The sequence below is a fragment of the Cupressus sempervirens genome, chromosome 7 (assembly GCF_028749045.1).
Source record: "Cupressus sempervirens isolate cs-2001-9-10 chromosome 7, ASM2874904v1, whole genome shotgun sequence".
Classification (NCBI taxonomy): domain Eukaryota; kingdom Viridiplantae; phylum Streptophyta; class Pinopsida; order Cupressales; family Cupressaceae; genus Cupressus; species Cupressus sempervirens.
Genome location: NC_143124.1, coordinates 902825060 through 902842874, shown reverse-complemented (window position 1 = coordinate 902842874; position 17815 = coordinate 902825060). Strand labels below are relative to the sequence as shown.

At 35.9% G+C, this 17815-nt stretch overlaps 1 protein-coding gene across 2 annotated transcripts in view; it reads left to right on the top strand.

Moving 5' to 3' along the window:
- Positions 1 to 17815, top strand: part of LOC149550423 (TOM1-like protein 6) — an 81545-nt gene that overhangs the window by 36687 nt on the left and 27043 nt on the right. For both annotated transcript variants that reach the window (XM_089793453.1, XM_089793454.1), the window contains exon 4: positions 7092 to 7190. In XM_089793453.1, coding sequence (XP_089649579.1) covers positions 7092 to 7190 — 99 coding nt within the window. The remainder of the gene's footprint in view (positions 1 to 7091; positions 7191 to 17815) is intronic.

Genomic DNA, 17815 nt, shown 5'->3' with positions numbered 1-17815 from the left:
ATAACAAACACCCAATTCTGGAACGATCTCTATTGCAATTTTATTTATTCTCTCTGAAATGGATATGGAAAGAATTATAAGATATTGAACCTGTAACTTCAGCTTCAATTGGTCTGCTACAATTATTCACCTACACTGCTCTATTTGTAGCTTGACATGTCCACAGAGATTGCCCTCCAACAGGCATTTGTCAAACTGTAATGGCAGACATTGCAGGATGCACATACAGAGGCCAATTGTACAAGAAACGGGCCTGATCCACTCTGTAATAATTCCCCAACAGTAGGCACTTCAATTACTGGCGTTAAATAGGTAGGATAAATGCCCAAGTCTCCAGCATTAATAGACCCGTCAGAATGGGTTTGATAACACCAGGTGTCTAGGAAATTTAGACCAGTTTGAACGCCAGATTTCTCAGGAAATGGCAGCACCAATATGCACAGGTCTGGGCATTTGTATAGCAGAAATAAGTTACAATCTTTCCTCCTTATATAAGTGTCTGTATGCCCAATCAGATAAACTCCCAGCAACAAGAGACTTTGACATGCAATGGCTGCAACAAATTGCTAAGTAAGCACATGCCAAACCACCTGCCAACAATACTCAGACTTATGAGAATCTTCAGCCCCAATTCTCTGACTAATGACCCCAATTTTTAGAGTTCAATAGCGCCTTGTAACCAGGTGATTGTTACCAATAATCTGGAATCCTTGTGCCCAGAATTTCCAGTGCACAAGATACACAATCATAAACTCCCAGCCCAAAATAATAAATTACCAGACATAAGTTTCCAACCCCTCCAGCATTAATTAGCTTCTCAGCAACAAACTTCTTCCAAAGAAATAGTTGCACAGAAATGGAAGATTCAAATTAAAACTAGAACAAATCTCACAAATTGATATACAATACCCCAGCTGTAGATCAGATGTTTCCTAATAACCAAACCCTTATACCTCAGCAATGGCATAAATCTTCAAACTCAGAAAGTTTCACAAAGACAACAAAAGCAAATAAATAATCGGATGCTTTTTCCTTCACAATAAGTTCATATTTATAATCTCCAAATGCCATTTTATTTCCAAAATGTAACTTCACTTAAGAAGGTTCATTAACACAACATTACTTTATAACATTTCATACTTGGCTTAGGCATATAATTAATTAAATAAATGGCCCCTTCCAATGATAACTCAACCCTCAACTTAAGTGAAATTATAAAGTTAAATTATAACTTTATAAATTATTATAATCCATTTAATGATTTAATAATATTTTGACCATTAGAACTATAATTACTCCCAATGTATTTATCATTTAGATATGTTGTCAAAAATAGGAGTCACACTTGTTAATTCTCCATGTGACCAAATGCACTTTCCAAAAATAGAAAGGGTCCATCACAATCAACACCCAACTTACCACAAATAGTAAGTACACAAAAGTAAGCCCAAATGAAGTCCAATCTAAGCCAAACGAAGACCAACTTGTAACTTATTGAATTGTGGAGAAGACAAGACCTTTTCAAGCCAAGTCACTACCTCAGAAGATCCTCTACCCACAATAATTAGCATAAGAGAATCACAATAATAAGCTAATCCCTCAAACCTTGATGCTAGCAAAAATGGGGACATTACAAATATCCTCAAATATCACTTCATATGATATCTACCATAGTTTTTTTAAAGGAATCTACCATTATGTCCTTGGATAGCACCGTCATAGTTTTTTTAAAGGAATCTACCATTATGTCCTTGGATAGCACCGTATGCGCTTCCCATCTTCATGGCATGTCCATAGATATCACCGTATGTGTTAACCTCCATGCAGAATTTTGAGGTATCTACCGTTATGTCCTTATATAGCACCGTATGTGCTTGTCCTCTATAATGGATTTGCGATATCTCCTTGGGTAGCACCGTATGTGCTTCCCACCTTCATGGCATGTTCATGGATATCACCGTATGTGCTATCCACCACAGAGGATTTTAAGACATCTACGTTATGTCCTTGGATAGCACCGTATGTTCTATCCTCCATAATAGATTTATGATATCTACCATTATGGCATGTCCTCGAGTACCATCACACCATAATGGATATCTCAACTGTCATTGTGAGATAGGATCCTGATACCGCATTTGCAATAACTTAGACAACTTCTCTGATGAGGTCCATGCCTGGTACACAGCTCCAACAAACTTCAAATTTGACAAAAAATGTTCTATGGTCTACCATTCTCGTGTAGCACAAATATGAACAATATTTGGAGTATAAACAAAATTGCGATTACTGCAAACATTGAGCTCAAACTGATGCAAAGGGTGTCTTGTTGTCCATCCTCAATATTGACATCCCGTTTTATTTCATGCACATCAATATTGGTATTAGAGAACTCCATGCTCTAAGCAATACTCTTAGTTGTGTGATCACACCTTTCTGCAGCTCGACGCAGGGGATGATGTTGTGATGTTATCACTGCAGATGTCAGACTCTTTCTAGGCGATGCTGGTGCGGCACATTCTCAAGTAACATGTGGGCTGAGGGGAGCTTGGATCTTGTGCTTAACCAAACTAGTGACAGTTTGTACAGGTTGCAGATATGAGCCTGATAGATAAGAATTCTAACATGTTTTGAAGAAATATATGCCAATACCTTGTGTGGACAAATATATCTTTACACATCAAAATGTCATTGTGGACAGAAATAAGAGTTTGAACTTGTTGAAGATATAATATATCCATCACAAATATACCAGAAAACTTCTGAAGACAACCAAAACCATGGCATTCTTCTCAACTATCTCTTGACAAAGCTGAATCACTCAAACAGTGGTTTTTCCCCACATATATATTTGACAAGATCTGTTTGTCTCCAGAACAGATCAGAGGCAAGATATCATAGTTTTCTTTCGGTCACCAAATATTCATTGTCTAATATTTCTGCAAAAGACATTTAGTTTCAGTCTGAATGCAACACAATTAAATTTAAATCATTTTCTTGACAGAAACTTCTAAATCACTTCAAATCATCAGTTTAGTTTCTGAATCATTGCAAATCATTTGGTTAGTTTAACATCAATGACAAGCCTTATCTAACATAAACTGTAGTGGACCTGGTACACTTTTTAATGTGACTGGTGATGCTGGCACGGCACGTTCTCAAGTAGCACGTGGGTTGAGGGGAGGTTGGACCATGTGATCTTGTGCCTAATCAAGCAAGGCCTCTAGCTCATATTAGGGCAAAAGGTTATGTGCATGATTGTAAGACAATTTTTTGGGGTTTGCTAGAGTCAAGTGGAGATTGATTAGGGTTTGTCATTTCAGGGTAAGATAGTGAAGTTCAAAGCATTGTATGAGTTCAATATTTGTGTCATGTAAACATTAATATAATCTTGGGTTTTATAAGATTTTGGTTAAATGTGTAGCTCAAAATGTATTTGTCCAAGACAAAGCATATCTGCTGAAGGATTTAAGGTACTTTACCATTAATATTTGGCTTGTGACATTACAGTGGTATTAGAGCAGATCATGGAAATTATATGTAACTGAAAATCCTTGACTTAAACCTAAAGAACTTGATTGCATGAAAGTGGGTAGAAGATCTACAATTGCCAGCTGAAATGCATTCATGCTTGTACCACTTGGGAGGTCCAGCAGGAGGGATATTCCATATTAATGTTTTGTAAATTTTATTTCACATTTGTCATTGAACCATTCTTGAATACAATTGAATGTGAAGTCGCCCATTCACTTATTGCAGTATGTTAATTGAATCATATTATTAGTATACCTGAAGGTTCATCTTTGATGTCTTTACAAGACCTATAAATTTGATATGAATGGTTAATTGATGAAGTCACTACTTATTTAGTTCATTTTTCTAAGGTAGGCCAATGGTTAGAAATGGTAGTTGGTGTAAGTTTCTTCCTTTGCGCTCTTCAAATATTTTACAGCCAATTATGCCTCATTAAGTTCCTTTTTTGGCATTTTAAGAGCAGAGGATACACACAAATGAATTTGATAGTATTTTCCTCTCTTTAATGAGCTACTTGATTATCCCCACAATCTTGGGAATTATAGTGCATTGATGTGGCCAACTGGACAGCTTAGAATATAGCACAAGCTCTATACGATATTTGAATAGCCTCAAAAGATAAAATCTCTTGTTGATGTGTTTTCTTATGATAAGCCAAAAGGATTTTATCCTTTGAGGCCCATCAAACATAGCGTTGAGCTTATGCTAAATTCTAAGTCGTCCAACTGACCATGTCACATGGAATACATGTCCAAAGCTTGTTGAATAAGCAGCTAGCTGGTTAAAGAGGGGAAGATACCATCATACTATCTAACAAATTCCTGTATATACCCCATATAGTGCCAAAGATGAAAAATAATGAGTTTGACTGCTGCAAATTATCATACCTTCAACAAAACTTCCATTGAAAAAAATCTTCTATCCTTTGTGGTTCACTAAACATTCTATTAAGTTTGTCCTATAGTATAATTTGACCAATTGATCTTATCGTTGCAGTACATCTCTTGAGTTTGTGGGAATAATGAGGTAGGTGGTTTAAGATGGGAAGATGCAAAGCAACCCATGGTCTTGTGTATGCCCTGATCTGAAAGTACCAAAGAAGGAATACAATGAGTTGTGGTTGGCTGCAACTTATCCCACTTTTAGCAAAGTTACCTTGAAAACAACTTTAATGTCACCAAGTCTGAATGAACACTACTGTTGTTGGAATGTGTCCAGCATATCCCCAAAGGATTCATGACATGGTCTAACAGCCTTCTATGAATCCTTATCTGGGATGGTAGCAGTTTATTGAATAGATGCATCTTTTGGGAGAAACGGCCAGCTCAATTCCCTACAAATGGTATTAGAGCGGGTTCACAGGTTTGGATCCCCTCAGGCATCGCTGAGGGGGAGATTGTTGGAATGTATCTAGCGTATCCCCTCGGTATTCATGACATCCTGTAAGATCCTTGATTGGAATGGTAGTGGTTTCCTGAATAGATGCATCTGGGAGAGATGGCCAGCTCAACTTGCTACTAGTCTGTTGTGTGTGCAAGATACAATGCAACTCATATTCTTGTGTGTGCCCTGCTCTCTAGAGAGGAAGTTACAAGGAAATCCATATTCTTGTATGTGCCCTACTCTTAAAGTACCAAAGAAGGAACAAAATGAGTTGGGGTTGGCTGCAACTTATCATACTCTTAGCGAAGTTACCATGAAAACAAATTTAATGTTATCAAGCCTCTATCGACACTGATGTTTGGAAGATAACTTTCAAGAACAAGTTTAGGTTCATTATGTGGCTGTTCATGTTGTTTGGCTTCACTAACACTCCTACTGCATTCATGGAAACAATCCATGACTTCTCTAACCCCAAATTTTCAAGTTTTTTGTCATTTATCTGGATGAAGTATAGGTCTACAAGTCAGGGTAATCACTTGGTCAATGCATAAACAACATTTGATCTTCTTAATCAACACCTCTCCAAACTATAATGAGGTGTCCTAGGAAAAGATGAGTTGAGTACTAATGATTCTTCATTAATGAAGCAAATTGCATGTGTGCCTTTTCTGGAGTTCAATATAAGCCTATTTAATAATAAATATCCATTTTTTGTTTTTGACATCAATGGCAGTGGTTTCTAACACTTACAATACATCATTTCAACTAAAATTTAGTAACTTACAATGACATCAGAAAATACTTATCTATGAATTACTTATCTTCTTCACCAACTGATTGATAAGCTTTCAGGAGATTGGAACTTCCAGGAACTACAATATCAGCAGAGATACAAAAATTGCTTTTTTTTTATTGAAAGTAAAATAGAGCTGTATCCCCTCTTGGCGTTCATTCAAAAATTGTTTACCAAGAGATGAATATCACAGCACTATATATTATTTCTTTCATACACCGGGTCCTCTAATCATATTCCTCTAATGTAGCAGTGTGCAAGTCATGCATGATTGCTGTGATTCTTTTTAATAAAATTCATAAATGCTAAATCATACTGTAGTTAATAAAGAGTTTATTTTTTCGTCGACAAAGAAATTGATGAAATAGAATGTCACAGGAGTCTATTCTTGCAAAGCATTCAGTATCATTCATGAACCATGTCGCAGTATATTTTCTACCATTTTACCAAACAGGGTATAGGTGTGATGAACATGGTATGGTTTCCTATTATTATTATTTCATCAGATCCACCTTTGCAAGCATTCTAGAGCTACTAGGATTGTTGAGCTTCTTATGAGATATAAGCATCCATTTCCACTTCCATCGGAGTTTTGTCTTTTGGAGCCACATGAACTCTGTCAGCTTCTATTATGCGGCTTTATAAAAATGAATCTTTATCTCCAAGATATTTTGGAATCCTTTCAACAGTAGAAAAATAGAAATGCATACATCATTCTTTATTAAGATGGCTAATAATTTGTATATAACTGGATTAATAATTCTATGACAATGTTTTTAGGCAATAAAGGAAGTTGCTTTATTCAAAATATGATGAGGCCAATCTTCGTCTCATCACTTATGTGCAAGAGATTTTCTTTGTGATCAATTATTAGAAAGGCAACATCAGCAAAGTGGCCTAGCTTTGTTATTGACATACAAAATATGAAGGCGCATTTGATATGATGATCTCATTATTCATAAAACGCAAGAACAAAATGTCATCACATCAAGATAGGTTTAAAGAGTGATCATATATTTCAATTATTCTCTTGTAGTGTTTTCATGTTAGATTTGACAAGAAATTTTTTGTTCTTGCGAGTGCTTATTTTACTTTCTGAAGTTCCTTGGCGGAAAAGTTTCAATTTGCAAGCTATTTCTATTCTTTTTAAGGTTTACTTGATTTATGATTTAACTAACTAAATGCAAGGATTCTATAGGTTTCTATATCACTGTCTTCAGCAGATATCCTTATTGTGAATGGAATATGTAACTAACTATATATTTAAAGAATAACTGACATAATTAAATTACCAATATTATGATATGGTTATTTGTTAGATTGTTATATATTTGGAACAAATGTTAGTTACTGTTCATCAAGTCTCCTTTTTTTCTTGCAGCTCTTGGAGACAATGATAAAAAATTGTGGGGAAATTGTACATTACCAAGTTGCTGAAAGGAACATTCTTCAAGAAATGGTTAAGATTGTGAGAAAGAAGGTTTGTGTATGATGTAAACATTTTTGTGTGCAGTTTGTTCTATTATAAAATATCTTTATCAATTCTAATATATGAATGTTCTATTATAAAATATCTTTATCAATCCTAATATATGAATAAAGACAAAAAGAAGAAATTGTATTAATTTATACAGACGAACTTAGGAGGTAAATGAGATTTAAGGAATTCAAATTATAATAGCTTATCAGTTATGCTATAAGTGAACTCTGAAAACCAAAAGATGAAGTATCTTATTTTAAACTAGCGAGCTATTTGCTTTTGTGTGTTCTATTATATGTATACGCATTAGTTTATTGATAAGGCAACCATGATAGAGGTTTGAGATCTATGTGAGACTGAGAACTACTTTTCTATTCTCATGCATTTTTCAGTTGATTCTAATGATTAGGAGAGGTGCATCTTGCATAACATAAGGTACACTTAATCTGTTGCAAACTAAACTCTGACATGCAGTTCCAAACCATACTTTTCTATTCTCATGCATTTTTCAGTCGATTCTTATGATTAGGAGAGGTGCATTTTGCATAACATACGGTACATTTAATCTGTTGTAAACTAAACTCTGACAGGCAGTTTCAAATCAGGAAATAAAATTTAAGCAAGGCATACACAGCCAAATAAGGACAGAAAATAATCAATCTATCAATTTTATTAACTCCTATTAGTGCAATTGCATAAATTTTTACACATCCAATATTAGAATAAAAGAAAAATAATTTCATGAAGCATCTTGATTGTGAGACATTTGAATGTCTGATGCAAACATGGGTAAGGTTCAACCAAGAAAAGAGTGGGGCAAAGTTTTTGAAATATTGTTTTATTCTTTTTGTCTTGATAAGAGATAATGTGATCCTCAACATTGCATTGTGAACCTAACCATTTAGGTCTAGGTACGGATCACCTATTTCTTGCATTAGTGGAAGTGGTAACTTCTATTAGTGTGATTGCATAAAGTTGTATACATATCCATTTGCACTTCTATTAGTGCAATTGCATAAATTTGTACACATCCATTTGCAGGATACCGTTTCCACTTATGCAAGAAATAGGTGATCCATATCTAAGATGACCTAAATGGTTAGGTTCACAATGCAATGTTGAGGACTCGCATTATCTCTCATCAAGACAAAAAGAATAAAACTATATTTCAAAAACTTTGCCTCACTCTTTTCTTGGTTGAACCTTACCCATGCTTGCATCAGATATATTCAAATGTCTCACAGTCATGATGCTTGATGAAATTATTTTTCCTTTATTCTAATATTGGTACAAAATCAACCCACTTTGACAGTAACCCATTAGACCTTCTTGTGGTCATGGAACACAAGATTTTTGGCAATTGTTAGAATGTTTTCATTATCACAACAATTTTGTTCAGATTTTATTCTTCACAACCAAGACCTCTTAGAAATTGTCTCAACACAGTGAGCAATCAGAAAAATAAAAAATGAGTAAAAGGTATTGTCACTCAAGACAGTGTGTCTCAGACAGTTAATGCTGCTGTTCGTTTGACTTTTAAGTTTTTGAGTCAAATCAATAGTTTCAGAAGTGTTATAGGCCAAATAAATAATTATGAATAAATCTCTTCTTTTGCAAGGCCTTTCAGGAGTTACATGTGGCAGCAGCTCTCCACTTCCAGTGGCTCTCTGCAGCCGTACAGGGCTTCCTCTCACCCTGGGTCGTATCCTTCAGTTCTGGATTTCTTCTCGCTGCGGGGCACGTCTAGCTTGTTGCTGGCAGCAGCCTCCATCTCTTGTTTGTAGTTTGTTCCAATTTCACCCAGGCACCATTTGATGTTCCCATTGTTGGCTGGCTTCTCTCGTTGTGTTCTAGCAGTCCCTTAGGCCCTATTTATGGTCTCCTGCAGACTTTAATAAAATTATCTTATCTTATCTACTTTCTTTATGTAAATTGAGCTTTTTCTGAGCATTGCTCAAAATTTCCTTTAGTACTCCTTACATTCTTTCCCTTGTTATTTCACTGACTCTAGTTTGATTCTGAGTATGATTATTGTGGTTATGGTATTATTTTCTATTTCAGCTGCAGTCTTGGACTCTGTTCAATCAATGAAAAAGTGGTATTGAGTTGCTTCTAACTTTAGTTTGCCGCTTGCTCAGTCTTAATGAGAACCCCTCAAGTCTAGAGTCTTCCTTGTTGACATACCGCAGGACTTATTGCAGTGTGCCTTGCAACTATTTCAATATGAGGGGATTGGCCATTTATTTGGAAAATATGTCCAACAGAGTACAAAATTTCCATTGTAGTTTACCTACAAATAAATCAATTTGCACAAAATATCCATCATTTTGCTGGCATATAAATCAAATCGCATCAAGTAGTTATTATTATAAAAGGCCATCCTCTATGTTCTTTCCTCATTAGGTGACAAAGGAGTGCCTATATTTAATGGGGCAGCAATGGGTTGCATTTCTTCATGTTTAAATATTTTTATCAATTTCCCATATTGGCCTGAGAAATGAAGAGTCCGTGATGAACAAATAATGAATGCACAAGCGACAAAACAGATATTGTAACTTTGTAATCACCTGGTCTTCCCAACCTTAATATACTGGTATGGGTTTTTTAGAGACTTATCAAAATGATCCAGAATTAAATATTCATTGATCTTAAGATACCATGCTCTAGAGGAATTCAACTTGAATGTTATCTTTTTGGGATGAGACAAGGCTCTTGGCTTTTCTTAGCATTGCCAGATAACTGCTTGGTACACCTTTCCTCAATCAAATTTTCATTAAAGAAAGTATTTTTGACATAAACATCATGGAGATCTCATTTTAACTGGACACTTAAATCAATAATGTATTTTGTGGTGACACTTTTGGCAACAGATGCAATCTTTCCTTATGATCCATTTATTCTCTATGCTTGTGGCATCTGGCTACCAATATAACTTTTAGCCATTAAATATCTTATAATGTTTACCGAGTCTTGTTGATCCATTTACACCCATTAGCTTTTTCTTGTCATGGTAACTTCCTTAGATGTAGAAGTATGATTCATATGAATGCTACTGATTTCTTTGTCCATTGAAGTAATCCACTTTTGCTCCCATCCTCAAAAGTGGAAAGCTAGTCTGTGCATAATTAATTGAATTTCCATCTTAGCCTGGGAGGTCCCTTCTTGATCAAGGAGTTGTTGCCACACTTCAGTTTGGACATTTCAGATTGGCCTTTCTTGATTCAAATTTTATTGAACCACTATGATCAGAAGATTTAAAATGTCACAAAAAGTCTCCTTTCATTGAAACCAGACTTTGGGTCCAAGCTTATCATGTTTTGAAGTTGAATGGGTTACTCTTTTGGATTTTAAGCCATGGATCATGAAGCTTTATTGTTAATTTTTACATAGTCTTGTTAGTTCCATTTGCACCCGTTAGCTTTTTTTACTAAGTTCCATGGGTACATGTAGCCACACTGCTGGTACGCATATCCAGGTACCCAAGTACCAGATACTCAGTGGAAAGCACCTTAATTAAGATTTCTGATATTTGTTTGCGTATGAACTTGTTGTTTATCAAGCTCAAACACATCATCAGTTTGAAAGTTTGAGACAATACTGAGTAACAGTAAACTTCATCACTGTTCAAGTCAGAAGTTTATCATTTGCAATATGTCATTGTTATATGATTTATGATCTTCTTGTTCACACGTACGCACACCGCTGGTACGCATACCCACGTACCCAAGTACCGGCTACTCAATGGAAAGCATCATAGCTAAGCACCTTGATCAAGATTTCTGATTTTTGTTTTGAATTTTTGTTTGCATATCAGCTTGTTGTTCATCAAGCTCAATTCAATACATAATCAGTTTGAAACTTTGATACAATACTGATTAACAGTAAACCTCATTACTGTTCAGGTCAGAAGTTTATCATTTGCAATATGCCATTTTTATATGATTTATGATCTTCTTGTTCATGCTTATAGTCTGCCTTGTATATTATGCATCCAAACATTTATCATATATTATTATTACAAACGTATTGCAAATCTGAAACTGAAAATGGTGCATTACATTTGCAAACTTTATGACTGTTCTTGTTTTGAAAAACCATTGTCATGACTCATAATTTCAGATTTTATATAAATATAAAATTATATTAAAAAAAAGTTTAAAGTGCCCAAGTACCCCCATGCCCTATTTTGAAAAATACCTGTACCCGTACCAGTACCCTAAGTACCAGTACCAGTACCCCATGCAGTCTTGTTTTTTTGTTATGCAAACTTCCTTAGATGTAGAAGTACCAGTCATATGAAAGATGCTGATTTCTTTGTCCATTGAAGTACTCCACTTTTGTTTCCCTCAAAAGTGGAAATCTAATCTGTGCATAATTAGCTGAATTCCCATCCTAGCCTGGAGCTCCCTTCTTAACCAAGGAGTTTTCGCCACGCTACAGTTTGGACATTTCAGATTTATTTTTTCTTGAACCAAATTTCATTGAACCACTATGATCAGAAGGCCCCAAAATGTCAAGAAGAGCCTTCTTTCGTTGAAGCCAGAATTCAGGTCCAAGCATTATCATGTTTTGAATTTGAATGGGTTATATTTTTGGATTTTAAGCCTTGGATCATAAAACTTTTTAATAATTGTATTTTTTTCTCTATAGGGCTTGTTTTGGTGCAAATATTGTTAAAAAAGGGATGGACATGGCTTATATTCATAGCCTGCTACCATTGTTGATAGCTACAGTATACAGCAAAAATTGTTACACATCCTAATGATGGATCATAGAGTGTGATTGATGCAAAAATTGTTACACAATCTGCCCAGAAAATACAGCAAAGAGCTACACTATAGATTTTTTCTGAATCTGTTGATTTGGCCTCAACATGACTGTCCTTCACTATGGACAACCTTTTCCTCTGTTCAGAGTAGCCGGCAGATCTTCATAGTTCAAGCTTCTTCATTAATCCTGATATATTGATCTCCATTTGTGTAACGCCCCGCCAAGGGATCCAAAAGAATTAATCTTAAGTTTTACTAAGTTTGCCAAACATTTTTTTTTTAAAAACAAAGCAAGAATAACATACACGTCAAACATAAAGTAGCGGAAGCAATAACATACAATCATACAAAAGCTAACATAACAGATTACATTTGTTAAGGATCCCAAGACGTTGAATCACGTTTAAATATAATTGATACTAAGTCTAATAAATACCACATCCACATGAAAGAATAATTAAAAGTCCAAAGTCCATTTAAATAATATACATTTGTTCCGAATGCCACTTGGCAATAAAATTCGGAAAGCTCAATCATCCACTGTACATGTCATAGGGTATGAAAGGCTAAAAGAATATACATTTATAAAAATAGATTACATCATCTTCCTCGGATCCATGATACAAAGTACGATACCATAAATGAAACCATCCATCATAAAAGGTATAAACATTCATCATAAGATATAACCATCCATCATAATGATACAAAGATAGAATGAAAGGAAATGCAGACAAGAAAACTCCAGCCATGGTATCAACGGACGAAGCTCAATGGTAAGAGTAAAAAGCACTACCATCTGACTTCGTGGAACCTAAATGGCTCACTCCCACCGCGCTGAGGAGATAGTCTCAAGTCCCAAATAGGATATCAATCCAAACATCAAAAATACTCTCTAAGTCCAGGAAATCCTAAAAGTATTCTAACTCAAGGGTTCCAAGATAAATTGATATCTATACCTAGAGGCACACAAAGACATGTAGGAGACCTACTATGTAAGCGGGCAAGTGTCATTGCACGAATCACGCTAAAGTCACCCTGACAGTCTCTTAGGACCTTGGCCCCCTAGTGATCCCTATGTGGCCACTAGTATCCTCTCGTACTAACAAGACATACTATGGATGCAAGGTCGCAACCAAGCATTCTCTCTACTCCCATCCTAGTCTATATTAGCACTCGAGGCATGGGCTAAAACATACAAAGACTCTTATTAGGTTCATTTTATTCCCATTTAGTGTAGTGTTTTCACTTATTAAACAACTTACAATGGGTTACCTTGGCAGGCACTTAGGGCCCCCGGCTTCCATTGCAAGCCACTTCTCGACATTACATATAGATAACCTACCCTAGGCTCATAAAAGTATAAATCAAAGAATCATATAAAATCACCTTAGTCCTATACAAGTGATTGGAAAACATCAAAAGATAAATCACGATAACACATCAGTTTTCTACGAGCAACTGGAAAGCATCCCACAATAACTAACCGAAGACTCAAACTGGTTAAGTCAAATATATCATAGCATGACATCACCAAGAACAAATCATACAAACACCTCAGTCTTATAAAAGTGACTGGAAAGCATTTCAAATATAACTGATCGAGACTCAAAAATGGTTAAGTCAAGTAGGTCGTAACATTCACCTCAGCTTCTCACAAGAACATTGGAAAGCAATATCAACAATAGATTCAAACTCATCATAGAGCATACCAAACACATTATCATGGTTGTGTTAAAAAGATCAATCACAATCACATAACTCCCAAGCCTCTGGTAGACGTCCTAAACTGGTCAACACTCTAGTCAACCCCAAATTTCAAAACATAGACAACATACAGATACAAAGTGTAGCATAGTTGGAAAACTCGCCAAAGGCAAAAACTCGCCAAGCCCCCCAAAAGTTTAATTGGGAAAAACTCGGCAATTTAAAAAAAAAACTCGAGAACCTAAAAAATTGCTGAAATTTAATTAAAAATACATTTATTTTGCAAAATTTAATGAGAAGATGCATTTAATAAGTGAATTAAAGACCATACAAAAGAAACAAGCATAGTTTAGATATATATAAATGCATAATGCATACAAAATTGCATTCTCATGCGGAATGCTCATGGCATGTTGCAAAATAGTAAATAGTTTCAATCTGTCAAACTAGAAGTAAATACTAAAAGTCTAAATACATCAATGATCAATACAATCACATCTTCCTCTTTCCACTTGCACTAGGAGGAAAGTGAGGGGGTCTAGTCTTAGAAGAAGTGCCCCACACTAGGATAGGGCGTGAGCTGTGTGACTATGAACTCTATGGCTGTGCCCCCTCGCTCGACTATCTCGGGGTCCTGGAAGAGGATGCATCTCCTCCTAATGGTAATGCCTCATCCTCTAAGCCTGAATCATCATCCTCCTCGTCCTCATCCTTAGTGTCATCCATTGTGAACTGAAAATCAGTTTCAGCATCCCCCTCCATGGCCTTCCTCTCCAAATCAACAATCTCATTTGGTGTAAACAATGGACCTGACTCCTGTGTTGTCCAATCAAAATAAGGATCTATCTCATCTAGATCAAGTGGACCAGGTGGTTTTGAGATCTGTGCCTTTTTTATGCACAACATAAAATTATAGTGCACATAAACAAGGTCATTAAGCCGTTTTTGAGTCATTCTGTTTCTTTTCTTTGTTTGGCTGGACTCAAATAAGCTCCAATTGCGCTCACAATGGGATGAGCTACAAGGTTGGGATAGGACTTTGAGAGCAAATCTCTTTAAATTGGGGGTATTGCCACCCCAACTTGCCCACCAAGAATCTGCAAAACAAAATATAAAAAGTTATAAAGCAATAAAAAAGATAATCAGAAGCACAACTTATCAATTAGCAAAAGTTTTAAAGTTTGACTCTTTACCTGGTGCTTGAGGAGATCTTGCTCTCTTTGCTAGCATAGAAGAGAACAAAGGACCCCTCGATTCCACATAGATTTGTTGTTCGGTCAGAATAAGGTCTCTCTCCGCTTCACTGGATATCATTCTCTCACTGCATTTAGAGAGACCTTCCATGACCTCTCCATTAGGATCTAAGTAGGAATCATCAGCTCTAAAACAAATAGAAAATGATATCAAGTCTTACTACACAACCTTAAAAAGTAAAGTAAAATAAAGTCTTAGTAAAATCCCAACTTCAAGGACAATCATAGTACCTGAATTTGAGGTTGAGGAAGGAGCCTACTGCATGAATGGGTTGGTGGAGCATATTGTTCCACCTCCTATCAATTTTTTCCCAAATGGGGTCAAATTTGAGACTGTCCCCATGATAGTAACTTCTAACAGCCTCTTTCGCCCTATCCATGGCCTCATAAAGACCTCCCATTGGGGATTGCTACCCATCACATATGCGCAAGACTAGAACCAGGGGTAGAGACATCTACATTTGAAATTGAAAAATACAAATTAGTTAATAACATAGTAAGTTATGAAATAATAATGAAACTTGAATAAACTAAAAATATAATGTTTTGATTCTTGAAGTTGAAGTCACCTCCACAATCTCCTTAGCCTTTGCAAAAAAACTATCATCAAAGACTATCCGTGCCATAGCCTCTCCTTCGGGCTTCTTTGAATAAGGTGAAGCAACCCAATCAGCACACACAAACATTTGTTTCAAAGCCAATATGTAGTCAAGAATACTTTGCAACGTCAAGAAGACAGTTGTAAACCTTGTCATTGCAGGTCTCATCAAATCTTTGCCTTTAGTGGCCTTTCTCATCAAACTGAGAACCCATGGGTGATTATAGATATATTTGGTGACTCGCCTAGCATCTTCCACAATTGGACTCACCCAATCAAGTTTTCCTATGTCCTCCAAAAGAAGGTCAAGGACATGTGCTGCACAAGATGACCAAAAAAGTGTGGGATGCCTCTCTTGGAGGATTCTACCTAAAAGATTAGCAAAAAATCAATAATTAGTTACAAATACAAACTTTCCATATTTAGTATTTACAAATTACATCAAATCTAAATTGAATACCATAGCATTACATTCATGATTCATATTGATTCGAACTTAAAAAATTAAATTTACCTGTTGCCACATATGCTGCTGCATTATTTATGATTATTTGCACCACATTCTCTATTCCCACCTCCATGACAACATTCTCCAACATTAAAGCCAATGTGGCTGCATTTTTTCACTTTGTTGGAGGCGTCAACAGATTTCCAAAACACCACATCATCTTTGCAAGCAAGCAAGAAATTAATGAAGGATCTACTTCTTCCATCTGTTCACCCATCAGATAAAATGGTGCAGCCATACTTCTTCCACTCTTTCTTTTGGTCTTCTATCAATATTGTTGCCCTACCAACCGCTTTGTCAAGCAACCTACAAAATTTAGGTGTAATATTAAATAAAGTGTTAGTAAAAAATAGGAAATAAGTTATAACAAATAAAATTTAAAATATAACAATGAACTAAAGTGAATCACAATTATTTACAATAACTAAATAGTAAAATACTAACCTTCCACTCATATCCTTGCAATTAGGCGGCTTGTACCCTTTGTCCGATATTGTCATTGCATTCACCATATTGACCCAATAGGGACTATCAGCTGCATTCATTGGGATATTGTTGAAAAACCAAAAATTAGATGCCACAATATCAGTTTGCTCATGCACCTCCTTGAACCATGCAGTGCCCTCTAATGATGGCTGTGCTCTAGGTGTGTTCCTGGGCACAAAATAACCCCCTATCCCTGATGTGGATGGTGATGAAGAAGTAGGAGATGTAGAAGAAGTGGAACCAGTAAAAGAGATATTTTGTTTGTGGATCCGTGGGCCACGAAGAGATCTTGGTATGTTCTCAAGTGCTTCTTCTTCTTCTTGCATATCAAAAGGAGCTCCTTTAGATTCAGCTATGGCTGCCCTCATAGCTAATTTCGCCCTCTCCCTATTCAAATTTTTCTCTTCAGCAGCTGCAAGTAGGACATTGATGAATCTTTTTTCTTCATCAGTTACCTTGAGACAAGGATTTGAGTCATGTTTCTTTATGCTTGCAAGGTGATATTTGAGGCGGTTTATGCCTCCAGAAATAATTCTCTCACATGGAATGCATATCACTTTCCCAACATCATTTGGAGCTTCATAGGCATACCGCCATGCCTTATCTCTTGCATTTTTAGCTCGAGTGCCTATATATTCAGATGGGCATGGTGTTTGTGGCCACTCTTCTTGCGGGTTTGTCATTTTTTATAATGCTTGACCGCTGCCCTACACATAAATGTATAGAAAAATGAATAAACAAAGTTAGAACTTAGAAGCTAGGGTTTCAAATGATTCAAAGTTCAAACTTCAAACATAGAGTCAAAATGATTTTAAATGATTTGAAAACATTTACAAACAATAACAAAAAAAAAAGAACATTTGTTATAAAACTATAAAAAGTTTTCAAATTATGATAAAATGAACATACCTGGAAAGAAATTTGTCTTCTAAAATCAGTTAGAATCCCTAAAATCCACTCAAATCTGCCTTGAATCACTTGCAATCAGCCAAGAATGCCTTCAAACCTTCTTCTCTCCACACCTTAAGGCTCTAGACAATGCAAATACAAGAAAGAATGAGGAAAAAAAACACTTTCTGCCCTTTTAACCCGTCATAGGCCGCGGGCCAGTAAAACGTGAGTTTTTACCAAAAACTCGTTGAGTTTTTTCAGAGTAGTTGCTGACTAATTGGCGAGTTTTTGCCGTCCAACCGAGTTTCTTTTTCAGTGAGTTAATTGGTCAAAAACTCGCCGAGCTGGAAAACTCGGTGAGTGTTTAAAACTCTCCAAGTACTCGACGAGTTTTCCATCTATGGGTTTCATAG